Source organism: Lissotriton helveticus, chromosome 3_1 (genome assembly GCF_964261635.1).
Source record: "Lissotriton helveticus chromosome 3_1, aLisHel1.1, whole genome shotgun sequence".
Taxonomy (NCBI): Eukaryota; Metazoa; Chordata; class Amphibia; order Caudata; family Salamandridae; genus Lissotriton; species Lissotriton helveticus.
This window is the reverse complement of record NC_136061.1, coordinates 33625093-33647210: the sequence shown is the minus strand read 5'-3', so window position 1 is coordinate 33647210 and position 22118 is coordinate 33625093. Positions and strand designations below refer to the sequence as shown.

At 50.7% G+C, this 22118-nt stretch overlaps 1 protein-coding gene across 4 annotated transcripts in view; it reads left to right on the top strand.

The window, feature by feature from the left end:
• PTPRN (protein tyrosine phosphatase receptor type N) overlaps positions 1 to 22118 on the top strand; it is a 352125-nt gene that overhangs the window by 158516 nt on the left and 171491 nt on the right. For 2 of the 4 annotated variants that reach the window (XM_078679171.1, XM_078679173.1), the window contains exons 3-6: positions 1924 to 2037; positions 4540 to 4645; positions 8474 to 8795; positions 20217 to 20634. In XM_078679171.1, the coding sequence (XP_078535297.1) occupies positions 1924 to 2037; positions 4540 to 4645; positions 8474 to 8795; positions 20217 to 20634 (960 nt within the window). The remainder of the gene's footprint in view (positions 1 to 1923; positions 2038 to 4539; positions 4646 to 8473; positions 8796 to 20216; positions 20635 to 22118) is intronic. The other 2 variants (XM_078679172.1, XM_078679175.1) reach the window with 1 other exon arrangement.

Here is a 22118-nt window from a genome sequence, read left to right as displayed (position 1 = left end):
TGTAGCATGGTTTGTTGTTGGCCCCTTCTGACATGTCTGCTCTCTCCGGCTCTCTTCCCTTGGATGTACCATGGTTTGTTCTTGGCCCCTTCTGACATGTCTGCTCTCTCTGGCTCTCTTTCCTTGGATGTAGCATGGTTTGTTGTTGGCCTCTTCTGACATGTCTGCTCTCTCTGGCTCTCTTCCCTTGGATGTAGCATGGTTTGTTCTTGGCCCCTTCTGACATGTCTGGTCTCTCCGTCTCTCTACCCTTGGCTGTAGCATGGCTTGTTGAGGCCCCTTCTGACATGTCTGCTCCCTCTTCGGCTCTCTTCCCTTGGATGTACCATGGTTTGTTCTTGGCCCCTTCTGACATGTCTGCTCTTTCCGTCTCTCTACCCTTGGCTGTAGCATGGCTTGTTGAGGCCCCTTCTGACATGTCTGCTCTCTCTGGCTCTCTTCCCTTGGATGTACCATGGTTTGTTCTTGGCCCCTTCAGACATGTCTGGTCTCTCCGGCTCTCTTCCCTTGGATGTAGCATGGTTTGTTCTTGGCCCCTTCGGACATGTTTGTTCCCTCTCCGGCTCTCTTCCCTTGGATGTAGCATGGTTTGTTCTTGGCCCCTTCAGACATGTCTGGTCTCTCCGGCTCTCTTCCCTTGGATGTAGCATGGCTTGTTGAGGCCCCTTCTGACATGTCTGCTCCCTCTCCTGCTCTCTTCCCTTGGATGTACCATGGTTTGTTCTTGGCCCCTTCTGACATGTCTGCTCTCCCTGGCTCTCTTCCCTTGGATGCACCATGGTTTGTTCTTGGCCCCTTCGGACATGTCTGCTCTCTCCGGCCCCCTCCCTTGGATGTACCATGGTTTGTTCTTGTTCCCTTCGGACATGTCTGCTCTCTCTGGCTCTCTTCCCTTGGATGTACCATGGTTTGTTCTTGGCCCCTTCGGACATGTCTGCTCTCTCTGGCTCTCTTCCCTTGGATGTACCATGGTTTGTTCTTGGCCCCTTCGGACATGTCTGCTCTCTCTGGCTCTCTTCCCTTGGATGTACCATGGTTTGTTCTTGGCCCCTTCGGACATGTCTGCTCTCTCTGGCTCTCTTCCCTTGGATGTACCATGGTTTGTTCTTGGCCCCTTCGGACATGTCTGCTCTCTCTGGCTCTCTTCCCTTGGATGTACCATGGTTTGTTCTTGGCCCCTTCGGACATGTCTGCTCTCTCTGGCTCTCTTCCCTTGGATGTACCATGGTTTGTTCTTGGCCCCTTCTGACATGTCTGCTCTCTCCGGCTCTCTTCCCTTGGATGTACCATGGTTTGTTCTTGGCCCCTTCTGACATGTCTGCTCTCTCCGGCTCTCTTCCCTTGGATGTACCATGGTTTGTTCTTGGCCCCTTCTGACATGTCTGCTCTTTCCGTCTCTCTACCCTTGGCTGTAGCATGGCTTGTTGAGGCCCCTTCTGACATGTCTGCTCCCTCTTCGGCTCTCTTGCCTTGGATGTACCATGGCTTGTTCTTGGCCCCTTCAGACATGTCTGCTCTCTCCGGCTCTCTTCCCTTGGATGTAGCATGGCTTGTTGAGGCCCCTTCTGACATGTCTGCTCCCTCTCCAGCTCTCTTCCCTTGGATGTACCATGGTTTGTTCTTGGCCCCTTCTGACATGTCTGCTCTCTCCGGCTCTCTTCCCTTGGATGTACCATGGTTTGTTCTTGGCCCCTTCTGACATGTCTGCTCTCTCCGGCTCTCTTCCCTTGGATGTACCATGGTTTGTTCTTGGCCCCTTCGGACATGTTTGTTCCCTCTCCGTCTCTCTTCCCTTTGCTGTACCATGGTTTGTTCTTGGCCCCTTCGGACATGTTTGTTCCCTCTCCGGCTCTCTTCCCTTGGATGTACCATGGTTTGTTCTTCTGACATGTCTGCTCACTCTCTGGCTCTCTCTGCTCCTAGATGGCTTGTTCGGGCGGTGCCAGGACAGCTCGTCACAGGACCGAACCTTCTTCGACGTCACCCCCCAGGTGCTCCATCGGATGCAGGACGTGCTCCGGCGCCTCATGGCTCAAGGTAGGTGGAATTCATCTCACAGCTTCTCAAGGCCACCGTGAAAAGAGGGAGGGAGGGAGGGTCTAATTGAGAATCTAAATACTGTTATGTCCTATGGGAAGACCTGAATCAGGCCCTTAAATTAATCAGAACCAGGCCCAAATGAAGGGATCCCCTGCACCTTACAAGAAGTGTGTGATCAAGCTGCCTGTGCACTAAGCAAGTGCAGAAGACTCCTGGGTTCGGTAGTGGAGATGCAGATCAGAAGATCCCTCAGCTCACTCCTGGTTAGAATAAGAATCCCTCGACTAAGATCCAGATCAGAACAGCTCTCAGCTCACTCCTGATTATGATAACGCTCCCTCTAGCTCAGCTCCTGGTCATGGTGTTGCCTAGCTGACTCCTGGTTATGAAAACACTCCCTCTACCTCGGCTCCTGATCATGGCGTTGCCTAGCTCACGCCTTGTCATGATGACGCTCCAGCAAGCTCAGCTCCTGATCATGACCTAGCCTAGCTGAATCCTGGTTATGATAACACTCCCTCTAATTCAGCTCCTGGTCATGGCCTTGCCTAGCTCACTCCTGGTTATGGTACCAATCCCTCTAGCTCAGTTTATAATAACACTACCTCTAGGCTGGCTCCTGATCATGACCTTGCCTAGGTCAAACCTTGTTATGATAACGCTCCCTCTAGCTTAGCTTCTGATCATGGCCTTGCCTAGCTCATGCCTGGTTATGTTAACGCTCCCTCTAGCTCAGCTCCTGGTCATGGCCCTGCCTAGCTCATGACTTGTTATGGTAACGCTCCCTCTAGCTTAGCTTCTGATCATGGTGTTGCCTAGCTGACTCCTGGTTATGATTACACTCCCTCTAGCTCAGCTCCTGATCATGGCCTTGCTTAGCTCATGCCTGGTTATTATAACACTCCCTCTAGGTTAGCTCCTGATCATGGCCTTGCTTAGCTGTGAAGGACATCAAACCTGGGCTTCTATGGGAATTCTCTAGGGCATATTATCAAGCCCCTTATTGCCGCTTTAGCTGCAGTTTCCTGCCGCTAAAGCGGCGGTAATGTTCTCGCCGTTCTTGATAATATGGCCCTTCATGGGCAAAGGTTGAACCCTTCATAGCCTTTTTGCAGTGCAAATATCTCAAGAACTACTCAGTGGCCTGTCAGCAGACCTAGAGGTGGGTCTCTCAGGGCAGGGCCTGCCTGGTGCCCAGAGGGATGTGATTCTGTTCAAAGATGTTTGCTGCACCCCACACCTAAAGTGACCATTGGCTACAAATGGGAAATGCCACTTTTGCACCACAACATTCTCCCCTCTTAACCAGTCTGCATCAACCTTGAAATGAACGTCTTAGGCGAGGCGCAGGGGCTGGGGCTGCCGACATTTCTGTAGATTTGCCGAATGGAGCCGAGGACCTGCCGATAGAAATTATAACTGCCCAGGACTCTCCACCTAATAACTGCAGACTCGAAAGATTCCGTCTGTCAGAAGATTTACTTCGGTTACTCTTGTATTTTCTATTTACAATTAGTATTTTTAGGTTGAGCATTCGAGACCTTTTGTATATACTTTAGTATATACACATATGTGTATGTACTTTGTGAGCTCTGGAGAACAGCCCTAGGACATGTCTGCATCCGCTTAGGGACTTTTTTTCTGTTCAGCTGCCTCTATATATCTTAATAGGAAAGGACCAGTAGAGGTCAGTAAAATACCAGAATTGCTTTCTGCTGACGGACTTTCTTGTTTTTCTTTTTCTGACAACCGCCTCTATTTAACTTTCTTGATCAAAAAGGACCAGCAGAGGTCAGTAAAATACCAGAATCACTTTAGCATTCTCTAGATTCTAGTCCATAGAAATTGTCTTCAACAAGCACATGTAGACAATAATATTTTTTTCAAATCTTGTATTTCCAGTGATATGACCACCGAAGGCCCTGATTTTATTTTAAAAACAGAGCTTTGGACTATACCATTGCCTGCTGAAAGGCAATATTTCTCTCCATGTGTTCCCATACCTGGGGTGTTGCGCAGTTTGGTGCTTACTTTCCTTCCATGTTAAAGAAGAATAGAAGTTTCAGCACCCAGGCTGATGTGCTGCATAGCTAAATACATATAAGGTCCCAAAGGCGAGGCCGATTGCATTGCAAATCCTTGTTTCTTTTTGTGATTGTCTGAACTTTTTTCTGTGATTGTATGATTTCTTTTTTTCTGATAGGTTACTTTGTTTGTTTTAATTGTTCTCGATGACTGCTTTCCTTTGTGATTGTATTATGGAGTAATTCATTCCTGTTTGTGATTCGATAGGTTCCTGTTTTATGATTGGTTGGTACTTTTTGACTGATTGAATCCCTTTCTTGACGGAATACGTTTTATTTTTATGTTTAGATTATTTATCTTTTGTGTCTGGCTGATTTGTTCTTTTCAATGCTCGAGTTACATTTGTAATTGCTTTCCTTTCTCCCTTGGAGAGCCTTCCTTTCATTCTTTGTTTGCTTGCCCCCTGGTGTGCAGGATTCTCTTGGAGAGATGACCTCACGCAGCAGGTGATCACCCAAGAGATGGATGGGATCCCCAAACTCCGCTCCCAGCCCCCCCAGGATCCTACCGTGGACCAGAGGTAATGTCGCCTGCCTGAAGTTTCAGGTGGCTGTTGGTTGTCTCGGTGCCAGACATGCAGGGAAGTCTCTGAGGTCTATGCTCGCTGCTCTCAGACACTGGCTGGGAGCCATCTTCTGATACAGAAAGATCAGTAGTGCGCTAGGCGTAGAAGGAGGGTTCTTAATATCTCAGCTCATCACTCAGCGACAGCTGTACCCCCAAGGCAGGTGTGTTCTCGCAGACAGAAACCTGTGATACACACCTGTCTGAGGTAGTCCTGTGTTGAAGCTTGTTGTAGTCCTTCAGAGGTGACCCTGTCATAGAGGCCTGTCTGAGGTACTCCTGTGTTGAAGCTAGTTGTAGTCCCACAGAGGTGACCCTGTCATAGAGGCCTGTCTGAGGTACTCCTATGTTGAAGCGTGTTCCAGTCCTACATAGACGTTGCTGATGTCTCACAGATATCCCTGTGACAGAGACAGTGCTGATGTCTCATAGACATCTCTGTGATGGAGACGATGCTGATCTCTCAAAGACATGTCTGTAACAGAGACAGTGCTGATGTCTCACAGACATCAATCAATCAATCAATCAGGTGTTTGTTAAGCGGGACTATTCACCTGTAAGGGTCTCAATGCACTGGGGGGTGGGGTCGCAGGTTCTAGCCCATCAAGGAGGGCGTCTGTCAAAGAGCCAGGTTTTGAGGTTTCTTGCGAAGATGGGGAGCGATGTTGTCTGTCTGAGGTGGAGCGGAAGGGCGTTCCATGCTTTGGCCGCGCGGAAGGAGAAGAAGCGGCCGGCTGATCTCGTCTTTCTGGTGCGGCGGACCACGGCGCAGGAGAGCTGGGCTGATCATTGGGTCCTTTGGGGTGCGTGGAATTTGAGTCGGCTGTTCAGGTATGCTGGTCCGGTGTCGTAAAGGGCTTTGTGAGCGTGGGTTAGCATCTTGAAGGGGACTCTTGCTTCGATGGGGAGCCAGTGGAGTGTGTGCAGGTGCTGGGACATGTGGCAGTGTCTTGGCAGGTTGAGGACCAGTCTTGCGGCGGAGTTTTGGATGTTATGTAGCTTGCGGGTGAGGTTTTTGTTTATTCCGCAATAGAGTGCGTTGCCGTAGTCAATCCTGCTGGTGACCAGGGTGTGAGTGACGGTCTTTCTGTGTTCGAGGGGGATTCATTTGAAGGTCTTACGTAGGAGGCAGAGGGTGTGGAAGCAGGAGGACGAGACGGAGTTCATCTGGCGGTCCATTTTGAGCTATGAGTCCAGGATGATTTCCAGGTTGCGTGTGTGGTCCGTGGGGGTGGGCCGGCTTCCGAGGGTGGGGGGCCAACAGGTGTTATTCCAGGCATCGGGGTTCGGGCCCATGATGACTACTTCCGTTTTGTTGGTGTTTAGTTGTAGGCAGCTGTTTTTCATCCATTTGGCAACGTCTTCCAAGCCTTCTCGAAAGTTGTGTCTGACGGTGTTGGGTTCGTTGGATAGGGAGAGGATGAGTTGGGTGTCGTCTGCGTATGACACTATCTTGACTCTGTAGGTTCTGACGATGGGGGCGAGCTGAGCCATGTAGACGTTGAAGAGCGTGGGGCTGAGGGAGGACCCCTAGCGGACTCCGCAGGTGGTAGGTGTAGGATCCGAGAGGAAAGGGGGAAGTATGACCCTCTGCGTTCTGCTGGAGGTGAAGGAGCTGATCCAGTTGAGGGCCTTGTCTTGGATCCCTGCATCATGGAGTCTGCGTATTAGGGTGCGGTGAGAGACTGAGTCGAACGCCGCTGAGAGGTCGAGGAGGATAAGGGCTGCTGTTTCTCCTTTGTCCAGTAAGGTGTGGATGTTGTCTGTTGCGGCGATTTCCGTACTCTGGTTTTTTTAAGCCGGATTGGGAGTAGTCGAGGATGTTGTGCTCTTCGATGAATGTGGAGATTTGGCTGTTGATGGCATTCTCTGTGACTTTCGCTGGGAACGGGAGCAGGGAGATGGGTCTGTAGTTTTTGAGGTCGGTGGGGTCCGCCGAGGGTTTCTTCAGGAGGGGGTTGATCTCAGCGTGTTTCCAGCCATCGGGGAACGAGGCGGTTGCCAGGGAGCAGTTGATGGTGTGGCAGAGCATGGGTGAGATGGTGTCGGTGGGTCTGTTGAAAATGTGGTGGGGGCAATGGTCCGTGGGTCCCCGGAGTGGATCGACTTCATCGTCTTCAGTGTGTCTTCGGTGGTGAGGGCTGTCTAGTTGTCGATCGCTGGCTTCAAGGTGTCGGGGGTGGTTGGTGAGGGTTCAGTGTGTTGGTTGTCTTCATCGAAGTTGTAAATGCTCTTAATTTTGTGGTAGATAAAGGTGCTGAGTTTGTCGCAGAGGTCTTGTGAGGGAGGGATGTCGGTGGACGAGCTGGTGGGTTGGGTGAACTCCTTGATGATGTTGAAGAGTTCTTTGCTGTTGTGTTCATGAGTGGAGATTCTGTCTTCAATCACTTTTTTCCTAGTTTTTCTGATGAGTTGGTGGTGGGTGTTGGTGGCGGCTCTGAAGTTGTTGTGGGCTTCTGTGGATTTGGTGTTCCTCCAGGCCTTTTCGAGGCGGTGGCAAGTGCGTCTGGACTCTCAAAGTTCGGTGGTGAACCATCTAGCTTTCTTGGCATGGGTGCTGTTGTTTTTCTTGAGGGGGGCTATGGTGTTGGCGCTGTCGGAGATCCATGTGTGCAGGGTTCAGGCTGCGGTGTTTGGGCTGTCATTTTCCGCGATGGTTGGGGTGGAGTTGCTGAGTGATGAGGTTAGCTGGTCGTCGGTGATTCTGGTCCAGTTTCTTCGTGGGAGTAGGTGCTGGTGTCTGTGGATGGTGGGTGTTCTGAAGGTGAAGTGGACGCATCGATGGTCAGTCCATGGGAGTTTGGTGGTGTGGCTGAAGGTGCTGGAGTTTCCTGTTGTGAAGAGGGAGTCGAGGGTGTGTCCTGCTGAGTGCGTGGGTTCGGTCATGATCTGGCGGAGTCCAATGTTGTGGAGGTTGTCCAGGAGGGACGTGGTGCTGGGGTCCAGTTGGTTGTCGAGGTGGAAGTTGAGGTCTCCCAGTAGGGTGCAGTTGGAGAACGCGATGGCATGCGGGGAGATGATGTTCGTGATGGAGTTGGTGAAAAGTCTGCGGGGTCCAGGGGGTCGGTAGATGAGGGTTCCTCGGAGGGTGTAGGTAGGGCTGGCCAGTATCTTGAAGTGAAGGTGTTCCATCAGGTCTGTGGGCTAGTCGGGAAGTGTGCTCAGGCGGAGGGTAGATTTGTTGATGTTGGCGATTCCTCCCCCCAGGCGGGTGGGGCGGTCCTTCCTGGAGATCTTGTATCCTTGGGGAATGTCGATGTCCGGTCCCGAGGTGGTGTCGGTCCAGGTTTCAGTAAAGAATGCTATGTCCGGGGTCGACGCAGAGCTCCCCATGATAGAAACAATGCTGATGTCTCACAGACATCCGTGTGATGGAGATGGTGTTTCTTTACCATTTCCCAGACTCTGGGATCATCCCTAATAGGAAAGTGAACAGAGTCAGCCATTCAGAATCCAGCTTGACATGAAAACACACATTTGTTCTCTCACGTCAAGAGGTACAAACACGGATAGTTCTGCTGCTTTCTTATCTAGCTTCAGCTGTGTTTGTACTCACCCTGGGTGCTGGATAACTGCACGTCTGTGGTCACTACACATGGCATGGGAACACTTCCCAGATAGACTCAGTCCCCAGACGGCATGCATCTAGTCGCACTCACACAGTGTGCATGCTATCCGTGAGCTTGAGTACATCGTATGGAGGTAGGAAGCGCTATGCAAAGCTACAATATTATGCAATACACCATCACTTGACCCAAGACTTTACCCCTGCTTTGTATTGAAGGTTGTCCCTCCTGCTGGCCTCTACTCCACGCCGCCTACTCCCCAGCGACTCGGAGAAGACGGGCTCAGCACTCAAACTCCAGTACCCAGAGCAGAGGCTGCAAGAACAGATGGGGGCAGCGGAGAAGGGTTCATACCCCCCACAGCGACTCAAGGCTCCACTGGCAGACAGACGTGTGTACCCCAGCCCACTGCTGCAAAGCCCCCCAGAGCGCCTACTGCCATCCTTGCTTCAACAGTACTTACACTACATGCTGCGCGCCTCACAGCCGGAGAAAGGAACAGTCGGGGAGTCCCTGCAGAAGCCCTATGCCTATCGCAAGGTGAGCCACGCACTGCAACTTCCTGTCGTGACTCATGTCGTGTTAAAATGGGGGGAAGAGGAGCTGGAGACTGTGGAGGCAGTGGCCAGGGTGACACTGGAAGTGATGCCTCTTGCCCAGGAGGTAAGGGTAAAGGAGTGATACAGCAGCCTCATAGATAGCCTTGCAGGCTTATGTTTGAGTCTCTGGAACCAGAAATACATGGCACTGCTGTGCGTTGAGTGTTCTTGGGCACATGAGTATCTTTCTGCAGTAGCAAGTACTCAGAATCCCCCAGCACAAACAGAATCTCCATACATGGTATTGGGGTTTAAGACGTGTGGAAAGGTTGAACCCACTGAATCCAGGGAAGAAGGTGAGATGAGAGACGGGTGGGCTTACCGGGGTCAGTGACCGACAGATCAGAGCGCCCGGAGCCGTGCGCGGCTGACTCAAGTCTATGTTAGCAGTTTGACATCTGATAGGAGCTGTGCTATGCTGGTAGGCTTTAGAAATCAGATACTTCCTAGCCACTGTTTATTAGCATATATAATATCTGATAGAGACGCCTAGCCGCAGATTCCTTGCCTTAGAATTATCCCCAGACGCTAGACAGGATCCGGAAACTTTTCTACCGCAGTACCTCTGCTCGTCGGCCGAGGGCGTCAAGCAACGGCACAAAGACGTCGTCCACCAGATGTGACGTCAGCATAGTCCATATAAGCCCTCCCCCAACGCGCTGACATCAGTTTCTCCCTTTCTGCTCTTCCACGCAGATCCGGAGAGCAGTACCTCTGCCCATTTTTGGCCTATCCCGACGTTGTCATTGAAAAAGTGTGCTTCTTCTGGATATTTTCGGGGTCCTGTGGACCACGATGTCGACCCCACACCCTCATTCTATTTGCATGTGATGTCTGGGCGTGTGCCCTGACTCCGAACGGTGCGGCTCATGTCTTCTTCTTCAGTTGTCGGCGTTGCCCCTTTGGGGTTTCTATCCATTTTTCATATTTTGTCTCGTCTTGAACATGGTTTCCTTGCCCTCCCACTGTGGGTTGGTTCGTATGGAGGTTGGTGGTCCCGGGGGATTCTTTTTTTCCCTCGCTTCTCGCGAGCGCGGATACTGTTCCAACCCCAATGGTGGTTCGCTCTCCCTCTACTAAAGAGCATACCAATTATGATTTTGGGTGACGTCAGGACCCTTAGTCATGATGTCACATGGCTTGTTTTCAGGGCACAGATTGTCCTGTGGGCCAGGACCTTTCCTTTTCCTTCTAGCCCACCTCCTCCTTAGGCTGTACACTCTGCCTCTCCACGGTTACTTCTGCTCTTTACACTGGTTCCCTGGTTTAGACCTTCATATGTGGCATCGGTATTTCCACGCCATTTCCTCCATCTTGTCGACTGCCTCGGCCAGGTCCCTTCCCTGTCTGTTATTCTTCCTTCAGACGGAGACTAGTTAGCTGCGTAGGCCTGCCTCCCTGTGCTGGCCTTGCACAATTTGACCCATTTACAGTTCTCCATTATTTTTCTATTCAAGCAAGATTGGTTTTCTTTTCGCTGGTCTCTTGCTCGCCTGATTATCACCACTCAGTAAGAGGTGTCATTTTCTGCTTCTTTCCTTTTATATAAGGCCATGTGGTTGGTTGCCAGCCAGCTTGCTTTTCCGTCTAGACCCATGCTGACGGGGTGGCTGTTTCAATGTGCCCTTACCGGATACCACTTGTTTATTATTTTTTTATTTTACAGAGTTTTATATAGCACAAACTTGACCCGAATCGGGTATCAGAGCGCTTTACATAGCACCAATTGCATTACATTTTTGTTAGGCACGGAGAGATTAAGTGATTTGCCCATAATCACAGGATGTTCAGCGTCATTGCCGAGACTCAAACCTAGTTCCCCAGATTCGAGGTCGTCCGCCCTAGCCGTTAGGCCAACTCCTCTCCCCAAATTATACATATTTTTCTATGGACTGTGTAGGAAGGTGGCTACCTGACTATGGTTACCCCGAATTTTTGCCTGTGTTTAGCTGGTTTTTTGACTTAGTTGACCTGGTTCCCTGCTAATCAGGGCCCCAGGCCATCTGCTCTCTCTGTAAAATGGATTCCATGTACCCTAGGTACATACCACAATTGGAAATGGACTCCTTGTCAGCCCCTGTATAATGCACTATAGGTGCCCAGGGCATAGGGGCCACCAAGGCCTACCAGGGGCTGCAGCATATCTTTTGCCACCCCTGGCTGGTTCTTAAATTGACACAACTGGCTGATCACTCAGCTGGGGTAAGGTGGTGTAATCACCCCTTGCTTAGATATAGTATACCTATATCTAAACCTATATCTGGACACATATTAACCTGTGAGCCACTCCTATGGAAGGCCTCATCGATCCTGGAGGCAGAGTGCATGGTTTCATGTGAGATGGAGCTCTAGCATGAGCTGAGCCTGTCTGCAGCTGTCGGGAACAACTCCCTAAGCTGTTTCGGGATAATGCCATACCATATACTCTTAAGTGCCTTATAATCCTCGCGGTTATATAGCAACTTTGGTTTGGCTTTATCAAAACATGTCGTGTAAGGTGTCATACGATTTGGAATACTATCCCCTCGCCAGTTCTGGCGACGGGGATAGCATTCCACCCCTCTAGAGGGGTAAGACATGTTGCTTTACTTAAATGCGGTTAATTTCTCCAAAGACCTTAGATCCACAAAATGGATGCCTCTGCCACAGACAAATGTCTGGACCCCTGCAGCTGACCGAAACTCGGCCAAATGGGGCCTGGACAAAGGGTTTCCTGTCACAGGAGGGTGTCACCGCCCTCCAGACAGGAGATAGTGGATTGTAGCAGGGAGGTTTGAAAGAAACCAGACACTGCTTGGGGCGCACAAGGCTGCCCCTTGCATAATCCGGCCAAACCGGTTCTGGGGCACTCCAGCCCTCGTGCCAGGGCGGCCTGGATCAAAGGAAGGGGGTGTATCCACCCACTTCCTGGGTCCCACCCATAGGGGGGGACCTAGCAGGTAATCACGCCCCCCAGATTCGAATAAGAGTGGGAGCAGTGCCAATGCACATCAGATTTCCTGGAAGAAACATTAGAAACGAAACTCTGGACCCTTGGACCTCCATCTCAACGTGGAAGCCCGAAGAATCTCCCTTGTGGTCAAGGAGTGACCACCCTGCAGCAGCAGGCACCATCCAGCCCTCGACGTCTACTTGGTTGCAGTTCCCGCCGGAACTCGAGCGACTGAGATCGACGAGATCAAGCTTGCCTGCCTTCCAACTGCCCGATCCACAGTCCCTGCAAAGCTGAGACCCGTGGAGGCGACCGGAAGCGTGGGGCACGCCATCTTGAATTGACCACGAGACGCTGACCGTGCAGCCCACGAGTGACCCTCGAAGCTGTGCACCGGGGTTTGAGAAGCCCCCACCCTGAGCTACTCTTGAGCCGAAGTTCAGCCCTCCACACTCGACGAGTGCTGCGTGGGCCCTTCTGCTCCATTTGGCTTAACGCGTTGGCCCGGTCACTTGCCAGCCGGCTAGTGGTCCCTGTGCCGACGAAACTACGAAGAAGACTCGTGAATCTGGTTGCTCCAGATCCACACCAGCTCCCCTGAAAAGGAGCCCCCACTCTGACCTTCCTGGTTCGAGTGAGAAGCAATCTCCCGGTTCCTCGTGGATTGCTCTTGCCAAGTGTTGTTTGCTCCAAACTTGAAGCCGACAGTGCCGACGGTGAGAGCCTGCGTGGGACAGATCGTGACCTGCTCCTGGACGTCGCAGATGCCCCAGAGCCCACGTGACAGCGGAGAGAAGCTCCTCGACGACCACCTGATTGCGCCCGACATTGCCTGGTTCCGTCCTGGTTCCACCCTGGTCACTGCTGAGTGACCCAGACTCTGTCCCCTCTGCTTTCAGGTACCCTTCAACTTGAATCCACCCTTGGACTCCACCGGACACTTCATCTTCAACCCGCCTGCAGCCCTTTCAGCTTCAAGCACCAAGAGCCTGCGTGTCAAAACCCGACGCCACTTCGACCCTGTGCACCCACTTCCTGTGGGTGAGGTAACTTTGCTCCGCCGGTGTTCCCACACTGGTGCACATCTCTAGGGTCTGTGTCTTAAGTTTTGTTCCTCTAGGTTTAGCGGAAGTGTCCTTAAACTCTAACTTTGCACTTTTTACGCACCATTGGTTAACATTGGTGCATGCGTGCGCTTTCCGCACTGCTCCCGAATCCCGAGGGCCATTCCCGACTTCAGCATTGCTTGTCCTGACTGCTCCCAGCGATTCCCTAGGCCCTAGGCCTAACCACTGCTCGAGTGGCATCTCTTATACCACTTGTTTAGTATATGGTTTGAGTGGCCCCCTGCCCTCATCCATAATTGTGCAACTTTGTATAAGAGATGCCACTCGAGCAGTGGTTAGGCCTAGGGCCTAGGGAATCGCTGGGAGCAGTCAGGACAAGCAATGCTGAAGTCGGGAATGGCCCTCGGGATTCGGGAGCAGTGCGGAAAGCGCACGCATGCACCAATGTTAACCAATGGTGCGTAAAAAGTGCAAAGTTAGAGTTTAAGGACACTTCCGCTGAACCTAGAGGAACAAAACTTAAGACACAGACCCTAGAGATGTGCACCAGTGTGGGAACACCGGCGGAGCAAAGTTACCTCACCCACAGGAAGTGGGTGCACAGGGTCGAAGTGGCGTCGGGTTTTGACACGCAGGCTCTTGGTGCTTGAAGCTGAAAGGGCTGCAGGCGGGTTGAAGATGAAGTGTCCGGTGGAGTCCAAGGGTGGACTCAAGTCGAAGGGTACCTGAAAGCAGAGGGGACAGAGTCTGGGTCACTCAGCAGTGACCAGGGTGGAACCAGGACGGAACCAGGCAATGTCGGGCGCAATCAGGTGGTCGTCGAGGAGCTTCTCTCCGCTGTCACGTGGGCTCTGGGGCATCTGCGACGTCCAGGAGCAGGTCACGATCTGTCCCACGCAGGCTCTCACCGTCGGCGCTGTCGGCTTCAAGTTTGGAGCAAACAACACTTGGCAAGAGCAATCCACGCGGAACCGGGAGATTGCTTCTCACTCGAACCAGGAAGGTCAGAGTGGGGGCTCCTTTTCAGGGGAGCTGGTGTGGACCTGGAGCAACCAGATTCACGAGTCTTCTTCGTAGTTTCGTCGGCACAGGGACCACTAGCCGGCTGGCAAGTGACCGGGCCAACGCTTTGAGCCAAATGGAGCAGAAGGGCCCCACGCAGCACTCGTCAAGTGTGGAGGGCTGAACTTCGGCTCAAGAGTAGCTCAGGGTGGGGGCTTCTCAAACCCCGGTGCACAGCTTCGAGGGTCACTCGTGGGCTGCACGGTCAGCGTCTCGTGGTCAATTCAAGATGGCGTGCCCCACGCTTCCGGTCGCCTCCACGGGTCTCAGCTTTGCAGGGACTGTGGATCGGGCAGTTGGAAGGCAGGCAAGCTTGATCTTGTCGATCTCAGTCGCTCGAGTTCCGGCGGGAACTGCAACCAAGTAGACGTCGAGGGCTGGATGGTGCCTGCTGCTGCAGGGTGGTCACTCCTTGACCACAAGGGAGATTCTTCGGGCTTCCACGTTGAGATGGAGGTCCAAGGGTCCAGAGTTTCGTTTCTAATGTTTCTTCCAGGAAATCTGATGTGCATTGGCACTGCTCCCACTCTTATTCGAATCTGGGGGGCGTGATTACCTGCTAGGTCTCCCCCTATGGGTGGGACCCAGAAGTGGGTGGATACACCCCCTTCCTTTGATCCAGGCCGCCCTGGCACGAGGGCTGGAGTGCCCCAGAACCGGTTTGGCCGGATTATGCAAGGGGCAGCCTTGTGCGCCCCAAGCAGTGTCTGGTTTCTTTCAAACCTCCCTGCTACAATCCACTATCTCCTGTCTGGAGGGCGGTGACACCCTCCTGTGACAGGAAACCCTTTGTCCAGGCCCCATTTGGCCGAGTTTCGGTCAGCTGCAGGGGTCCAGACATTTGTCTGTGGCAGAGGCATCGATTTTGTGGATCTAAGGTCTTTGGAGAAATTAACCGCATTTAAGTAAAGCAACATGTCTTACCCCTCTAGAGGGGTGGAATGCTATCCCCGTCGCCAGAACTGGCGAGGGGATAGTATTCCAAATCGTATGACACCTTACACGACATGTTTTGATAAAGCCAAACCAAAGTTGCTATATAACCGCGAGGATTATAAGGCACTTAAGAGTATATGGTATGGCATTATCCTGAAACAGCTTAGGGAGTTGTTCCCGACAGCTGCAGACAGGCTCAGCTCATGCTAGAGCTCCATCTCACATGAAACCACGCACTCTGCCTCCAGGATTGATGAGGCCTTCCATAGGAGTGGCTCACAGGTTAATATGTGTCCAGATATAGGTTTAGATATAGGTATACTATATCTAAGCAAGGGGTCATTACACCACCTTACCCCAGCTGAGTGATCAGCCAGTTGTGTCAATTTAAGAACCAGCCAGGGGTGGCAAAAGATATGCTGCAGCCCCTGGTAGGCCTTGGTGGCCCCTATGCCCTGGGCACCTATAGTGTATTATACAGGGGCTGACAAGGAGTCCATTTCCAATTGTGGTATGTACCTAGGGTACATGGAATCCATTTTACAGAGAGAGCAGATGGCCTGGGGCCCTGATTAGCAGGGAACCAGGTCAACTAAGTCAAAAAACCAGCTAAACACAGGCAAAAATTCGGGGTAACCATAGTCAGGTAGCCACCTTCCTACATAACCCCCCCCCCCCAAACGAAAGGAGATAAGGCTATCCTTGGCCAGGTAAGCCTATATTGCCTGAGTGGCCATATAAGGAAGTACCTGCACTAGCATGGGTACCCCCTGTCTCATGGTCCACTAAGCAGTCCCTCACCCTTGGAGTATTAGAGGGTCTCCACCATAGGGAAACACTACCTTGGGTGTGTTTATGCAAAGTTAAAGGCTGGTTTGGATATGGAGTATTGAAGTGAGGCTCTACTAATTTAGGGCTTAGCTTCCTCCAATTATCTTCCACCATGTGTGCCTTTCTTTCTTTAACTGAGTTGCACTGTGCTCTCAGGGTCAACCTCTGGCTACCTAAAGCTGGAGGCTGGGCCCCTCTGTTTGGCTTGCTGGAGGGACAGTTCAGGTTTGGGCCCTTGGGGTCCCAGGTTTGGCTGTGCCCAACAGAATCCATCTGGGGGAGGTCCCTAACTGTTTTTAAGGGGGCTCCCTCAGGAGGTTGTAAAGTTTTTACCTCACTAGGGCTACTAGTTTTGGTGCCCCTAATCTGTTGATGGGGGTGCTTTATTTGACAGGGGGCCCTCTGGGTCTCACTGTCCTTCTTGTCCTCTGCAGCCCTGGGCTGGCTAAGGCAAGGTAGAGAGGGGCAGGTTACCTGCTCCAGACTGGGTCCCACCTGAGAAGGGTCCACTGACATCAGAGGTTCTGTCAGGCTAGGCCCAACCACCTCTGGGGCAGTTCCTTCATCAGGGGTAAGATCAGTTCCCTGAGGAGGCTGATCCTGTCCTAAAGTCTGGTGAGGGGGAGATTTCTCTTCCTCCTCCATGCTCTCTGTTTGTGTGGAGTTATCCATCATTTCAGGTTTCACAACACACATATCAGTTTGAGTTTGGGCTGTGGCCATCACAGCCCCACCAACCTTTTCAGGAGGGGACTCAGTTTGGGTTTCTGCTGTTATCATAACAGCTTTGCTATTCTGTTCAGGAAGAGCTTTTGTTAAAGATGGGGCAGAGAGTATCTCAGCCCTACCAACCTTTTCAGGAAGGACATCTTGGATTGGGGCTGTAGCCATTACAGCCCCACTAACCTTTCCGTTGGAATTTACCATTCTAGAATGGATTTCCTGTTCAACCTCAGCCCAGGCTGAGATTTCCAAATCATTACCAAGTAGGCAGTCTACAGGCAAGTTTGATGACACTGCCACTCTCTTTGGGCCAGTGACACCTCCCCAGCTGAGACTTACTACTGCCATGGGATGATTGGTTTTGATGCCATCAATGTTTGTCACCTGGTATGTGGCACCAGGTAAAAGTTGTTTAGAGGGGACTATACAGTCAGCCACCATGGTGATGCTAGCCCCTGTGTCTCTAAAAGCTTCAACTTTCAAACCATTGATGATGGGTTCTTGTCTATACTTGCTCAAAGTATTTGGGCAATCAGAGAAGTTGGCAAACCCCCTGCCAGTCTCATAAACAAGATCATTTGGGGAGGGGGACCTGGATAGGCCAGGGTCCTCCTGTGCTCCAAAAGTAAACCCACCCAGATTCCTGGGTGTGCTCCCACTTCCTGGGGGGTTACTGCTGACAGTAACAGGAGGTGTTGGAGCTGGCTTTGGAGGTATATTCTCTTTATTGTTATTCTTGGGACAACAGTTGTCTGTTTTGTAATGCCCAACCTGTTTACAGGCATAACAATAAGGCTTTTTCTCTGTTGAAGAAGTGTCTTGGGACCCACCCCCATTCTTGGAGTTTTGGGGCCCTGGGGAAGTCTTTTCTTTATTTTTATCCCCACCCTTATCTTGAGGCTTGGTAGACTCCTTCTTCTGGTTACTGTCCTGATTCTTAGGCCTAATCCTGGTTCTGACCCACTTGTCTGCCTTCTTTCCCAATTCTTGGGGAGAGGTCAGATCAGAGTCCACCAGGTGCTGGTGTAAGAGCTGGTTCTGACAATTACTTAGGATCTGCTCCCTCATAATCAAATTATACAATCCTGTAAAGTCATGTACTTTGCTGCCATGTAGCCAACCCTCCAGAGCCTTAGTTGCACAATCAACAAAATCAGTCCAGTCCTGAGTCTGTGTCTTCTGGGTGTCTCTGAACTTCAACCTGTACTGTTCAGTGGTTAAGCCAAACCCATCTATCAGAACACTCTTCAGGACTTTGTAATTGTTTGCACCCTTATGTCTAACAGTGAGGAGCTTATCTCTCCCTTTCTCTGAAAAGGAGTACCATAAGATTGCTGCCCACTGTTCCTCAGGAACCTGCTGTACCATGCAGGCTCTCTCAAGAGCAGTTATCCACTTGTGGATGTCATCCCCTTCCTTGTAGGGGGGCACAATCTTTGTCAGGTTTCTACTATCATAGGACCTGGGTTTCTCTTTAGGAATATTGCTGCCACCAGTGGCATCTAAGCCACACAATTTCTGCTCTCTTGCCAAGGTAAGTCTAGCTTGAGCCAAGGTAAGTTTAGCTTGAGCCAGGGCTACCTCCTCCCTCTCTATTTGGAGTTTGACAGCCCTCATTCTGGCCCTATGCTCAGTCTTTTGAGAGGCAGTCATACCTCTCTCAGATTCTCTTGAGGCACTAGAAATATGAGAGTCCCCTGAGGGAGATCTCACTCTTCTGTTGCCTGGGAGAATGCTATAGAGTCTGGGGAGGTGCTGGCTCTCTCCATTCCCCAGTAGGTTTAAGTTGGCCTGGCTAAGCCTGGCAACTCCAACCTGGCTACCCTCCTGATCCTGGTCTTCTGTGTCCTCAACCTCTGAGTCCTCATCCCCCTCTTCTCCTTCTTCTCCTTCTTCCTCCTGAGGGGTGCCAGTTACAGGTGGGTTCTCTCCATCTCCTGACCTTAGGGGAATTCCCTTCGCCCTTTCTAAGTCATCCTGTTCTAGAATGGCTATCAGGATTGGACAGGTGGGGCTTCTGCCCCTTTTTAACCCTCTTGATTTGCACAAGGCAACCAAGTCCTTTCGGGTTAGTTTGTCATAGCTGGAAGTTGCCTGGGTAAGGTCAACTGTCACAGGAGTAGACCCTGAGGCTTTTCCTGTGTCAGACATGACTCTAGTGTGGTGTAAGTGATGCACCTACCTACACTAAGTGTTTTCCTACTGTACCTTGCTAGTGAGTTGTAGTCAGGGTGTGCTAATCCCTTTAATCTACAACTACTAAGTTCAGTAGAACTTAATATGCTAAGCTTTTGATTTATATGTACCTAGAGGTACTTGATGTGATCTTTCAATTTGATACAAAGATTGCAATGGTAAAACAACAGCAAGCTCAAATCCGCACCGCTGCTCACCAATGAGGGATTGTTTGGTCTGATAATAGGTGGTTCCAGAATTGGAAACATCACCTATCAGGCCAACTTCTCACAGACTGTTCTTTGCGACTCATCTTATTCTTCCCAAGTTTTTGTACAAGTTGGTTCAGGCCTCTTACGACCTGCATAGGTACTGCTGTAGAAAAAGCTTCCAGATCCAGTCTGGCGCCTGGAAATAATTCAAAGGTAAGGAATTTGCAGAGAGATCTGTCTGTACCAGATAAGGTGTTACTGAAGTTAAAAAAACTTAAAGCCATATGTAGGTAACTAAATACTGGTCGGTAACGGCCAAAAATCAGTAATTATCCCGTTACCGACCAGTATTTAGCCTCTTCTAATGCAGGAGGCAGCTTTTAAGGATTCGGTAATTTACCGATTCCTTATTTTAAGGAATCAGTAAATTACTGAATCCTTAAAAACTATGTAGGAGGCACTCAAGTGAGTTCCTTTTTGCTATCAGGATTCGTTATTTACCACCAACTACAAGTTGGTGGTAAATACCGAATACCTTTAATAAAGGAATTTTTTGCTTTTTTCTCAGTGCCGTGTGGCAGACATACATGCCTTAGGGCATGTATGTGCGCCACATGTGCACCCATGCACGATTCAGGGGTGCAAGAGGGTGTCAATGTGACACCCTGCCACCCTTGTAAATGCTTCTCCTATTACTGATTCGGTATTTACCGAATCGGTAATAGTGAATGGCTTCCCATTCATTCCTATGGGCCTCCAGGCCCATAGGAATGAATGGGAAGGTGATTCCTTATTACCGATTCGGTAATAACGAATTTTACCGATTCGGTATTTTTTACTGAATTTTTAGCTACATATGAAATACCGATTCCTAAATATCGAATCGGTAAAATTCGGTATTTAGGAATCGGTATTTCATATTTACCTACATCGGGCCCCAATTCATTAGTTTTGCAGCATTCACTTTCCTAACTTTAAATCTTTTCGTAAAATGTATGGATTACTAAGAAAAAGATAAATACATTTTCACAGAACCAGCATGTGAAGCTCTCTACGTCAACGAGTGGTTTATTAATGGTTTTGGTACTTGTTCCTGCATTCCCTGGAACTAGCAGACACAGAGGATCCAGGCTGGTCAGAAGTAATCAACCAATCAATCAGGGGTTTATAAAGCGCCCTACTCACCCATGAGGGTCTCAAGGTGCTGGGGGTGGGGGATGGGCAGCTCGGTTAGGGTCATTCGAAGAGCCGGGTTTTGAGGTCCTTTTTGTCCTGTAGAATGGTATATTTCCACGGTGGGTGCCAGAAGAGTCAGAAGAGTCAGTTAGAGTTACCTTATTTTGTTTCGGAGTCTGTACTCACTGATGCAAAGCTTTAAATGATGCAACAGCCTTGACGTTGCTCTTTGTATTTTCTTCTGGTAGCAGCTGAATTTTCAGGTGGATTCGGGGCACTCCGGTCCCCTGAAGTTCAGTTCTCTCTCCGTGGGCTTTCCACCGGAACAGAGGGTTGAGGCCGCACCCCCTCTCACCAGAGGAGGAGCCCCATCGTTCAAGGCCTCGGCGTGGACCGGTGCTCTCTCCTCATACATGAAGCAGCTGGGTCAGCCTAGTTCCATTCCTCAGGACCTGGCACCGTTGTACCTGCCCCGGGAGAAGCCTGAGCGAGGGAGCACCTCTGCGAACAGGGCACAGCCAGTGGCCATGAGAGAGCCCCGCGACTATGACAACAGCGACCGACCCATGGATTTCCCAGAGGCGTACGATGACAGCGGCCTTGACTACATGGGAGAGAGAGAGCCGCAGCCAGGCCTGGAAATGAGGTCTGTTGGACCAGAGACAGGTAACTCGCAGTTATTACCAGCTTGAACCACATCAGAGCACTTACCATCCCACTACTTATCTGAGCCCCTGCCGTTGTCCTATATACACCTCTAAGTTGTAACTACTCTTGTCAGTATACCTATGACTACCTACTGTCACAACACTACTCTGAACATCTACCAGTAGCCTCTATATACCTCTGAGATAACACTACATTTCTCCTCCACATTCCTCTTAGCACCTACCATTCTTCTCTATATGCCTCTGAAGACCTGCAGCTCCTCTCAGTACAGGTCTTAGCGCCTACCAGCCCCCCACCCCCACATGCCTGAGCACCTACCACCCTCCTTTATATACCTTTGAGAATCAATTACCATCCTGAGTATACTTCTGAGTGTCTACTGACCCTCTATATCTCTGAGCACAGGCCATTCTCTCATACTTCTGAGCACCTCCCGCTCCTCTCAGTACAGGTCTTAGCACCTACCAGCCACCCACATGTCTGAGCACCTACCAGCCCCCCACATGTCTGAGCACCTCTGAGCACCTAGCACCCTCCTTTATATACAATCTATCCTCCACTGCACCTTCCATCCTCCTCTATACCTCAGAGCACCTTCTATCCTCCACTACACCTTCCATCCTCCTCTATGCCCTAGAGCACCTCCTCTTCTCAACTGCACCTTCCATCCTCCTCTATACTCCAGAGCACCTTCTATCCTCCACTACACCTTCCATCCTCCTCTATGCCTCAGAGCACCTTCTATCCTCCACTACACCTTCCATCCTCCTCTATGCCCTAGAGCACCTCCTCTTCTCAACTGCACCTTCCATCCTCCTCTATACTCCAGAGCACCTTCTATTCTCCACTATATCTTCCATCCTCCTCTATACCTCACTATACCTTCCATCCTCCTCTATACCTCAGAGCACCTTCTATTCTCCACTATATCTTCCATCCTCCTCTATACCTCACTATACCTTCCATCCTCCTCTATACCTCAGAGCACCTTCTATTCTCCACTATATCTTCCATCCTCCTCTATACCTCACTATACCTTCCATCCTCCTCTATGCCCCAGAGCACCTCCTCTTCTCAACTACACCTTCCATCCTCCTCTATACCACAAAACACCTTTCACTTTCTATCCTCCACTACACCCACCACCCTCCTCTATAGCTATCATCATTAACCATCCTTCTCTGTACCTCAGAATACCTACTATCCTCCTCTTTACCTCTGAGCACCTACCATCCTCACTATACCTCTTAGCACCTACCATCTTCCTCTATGATTCTGAGCACCTACCATCTGGGATCACCTACCATCCTACTCTATGCCTTTACGTAGCTTCCACCCTTCTATAGGCCTCTGGGCATCTACCAGCCTCCTCTGTCCTCCATAGCAAAGACCAACCTCAGATATACCCCAGGACAGCTTCCATCTTTCACGACCCCTTCCAGCCTCTTCTGTACCTTTGGCCACATGCCAACGTCCTCTAT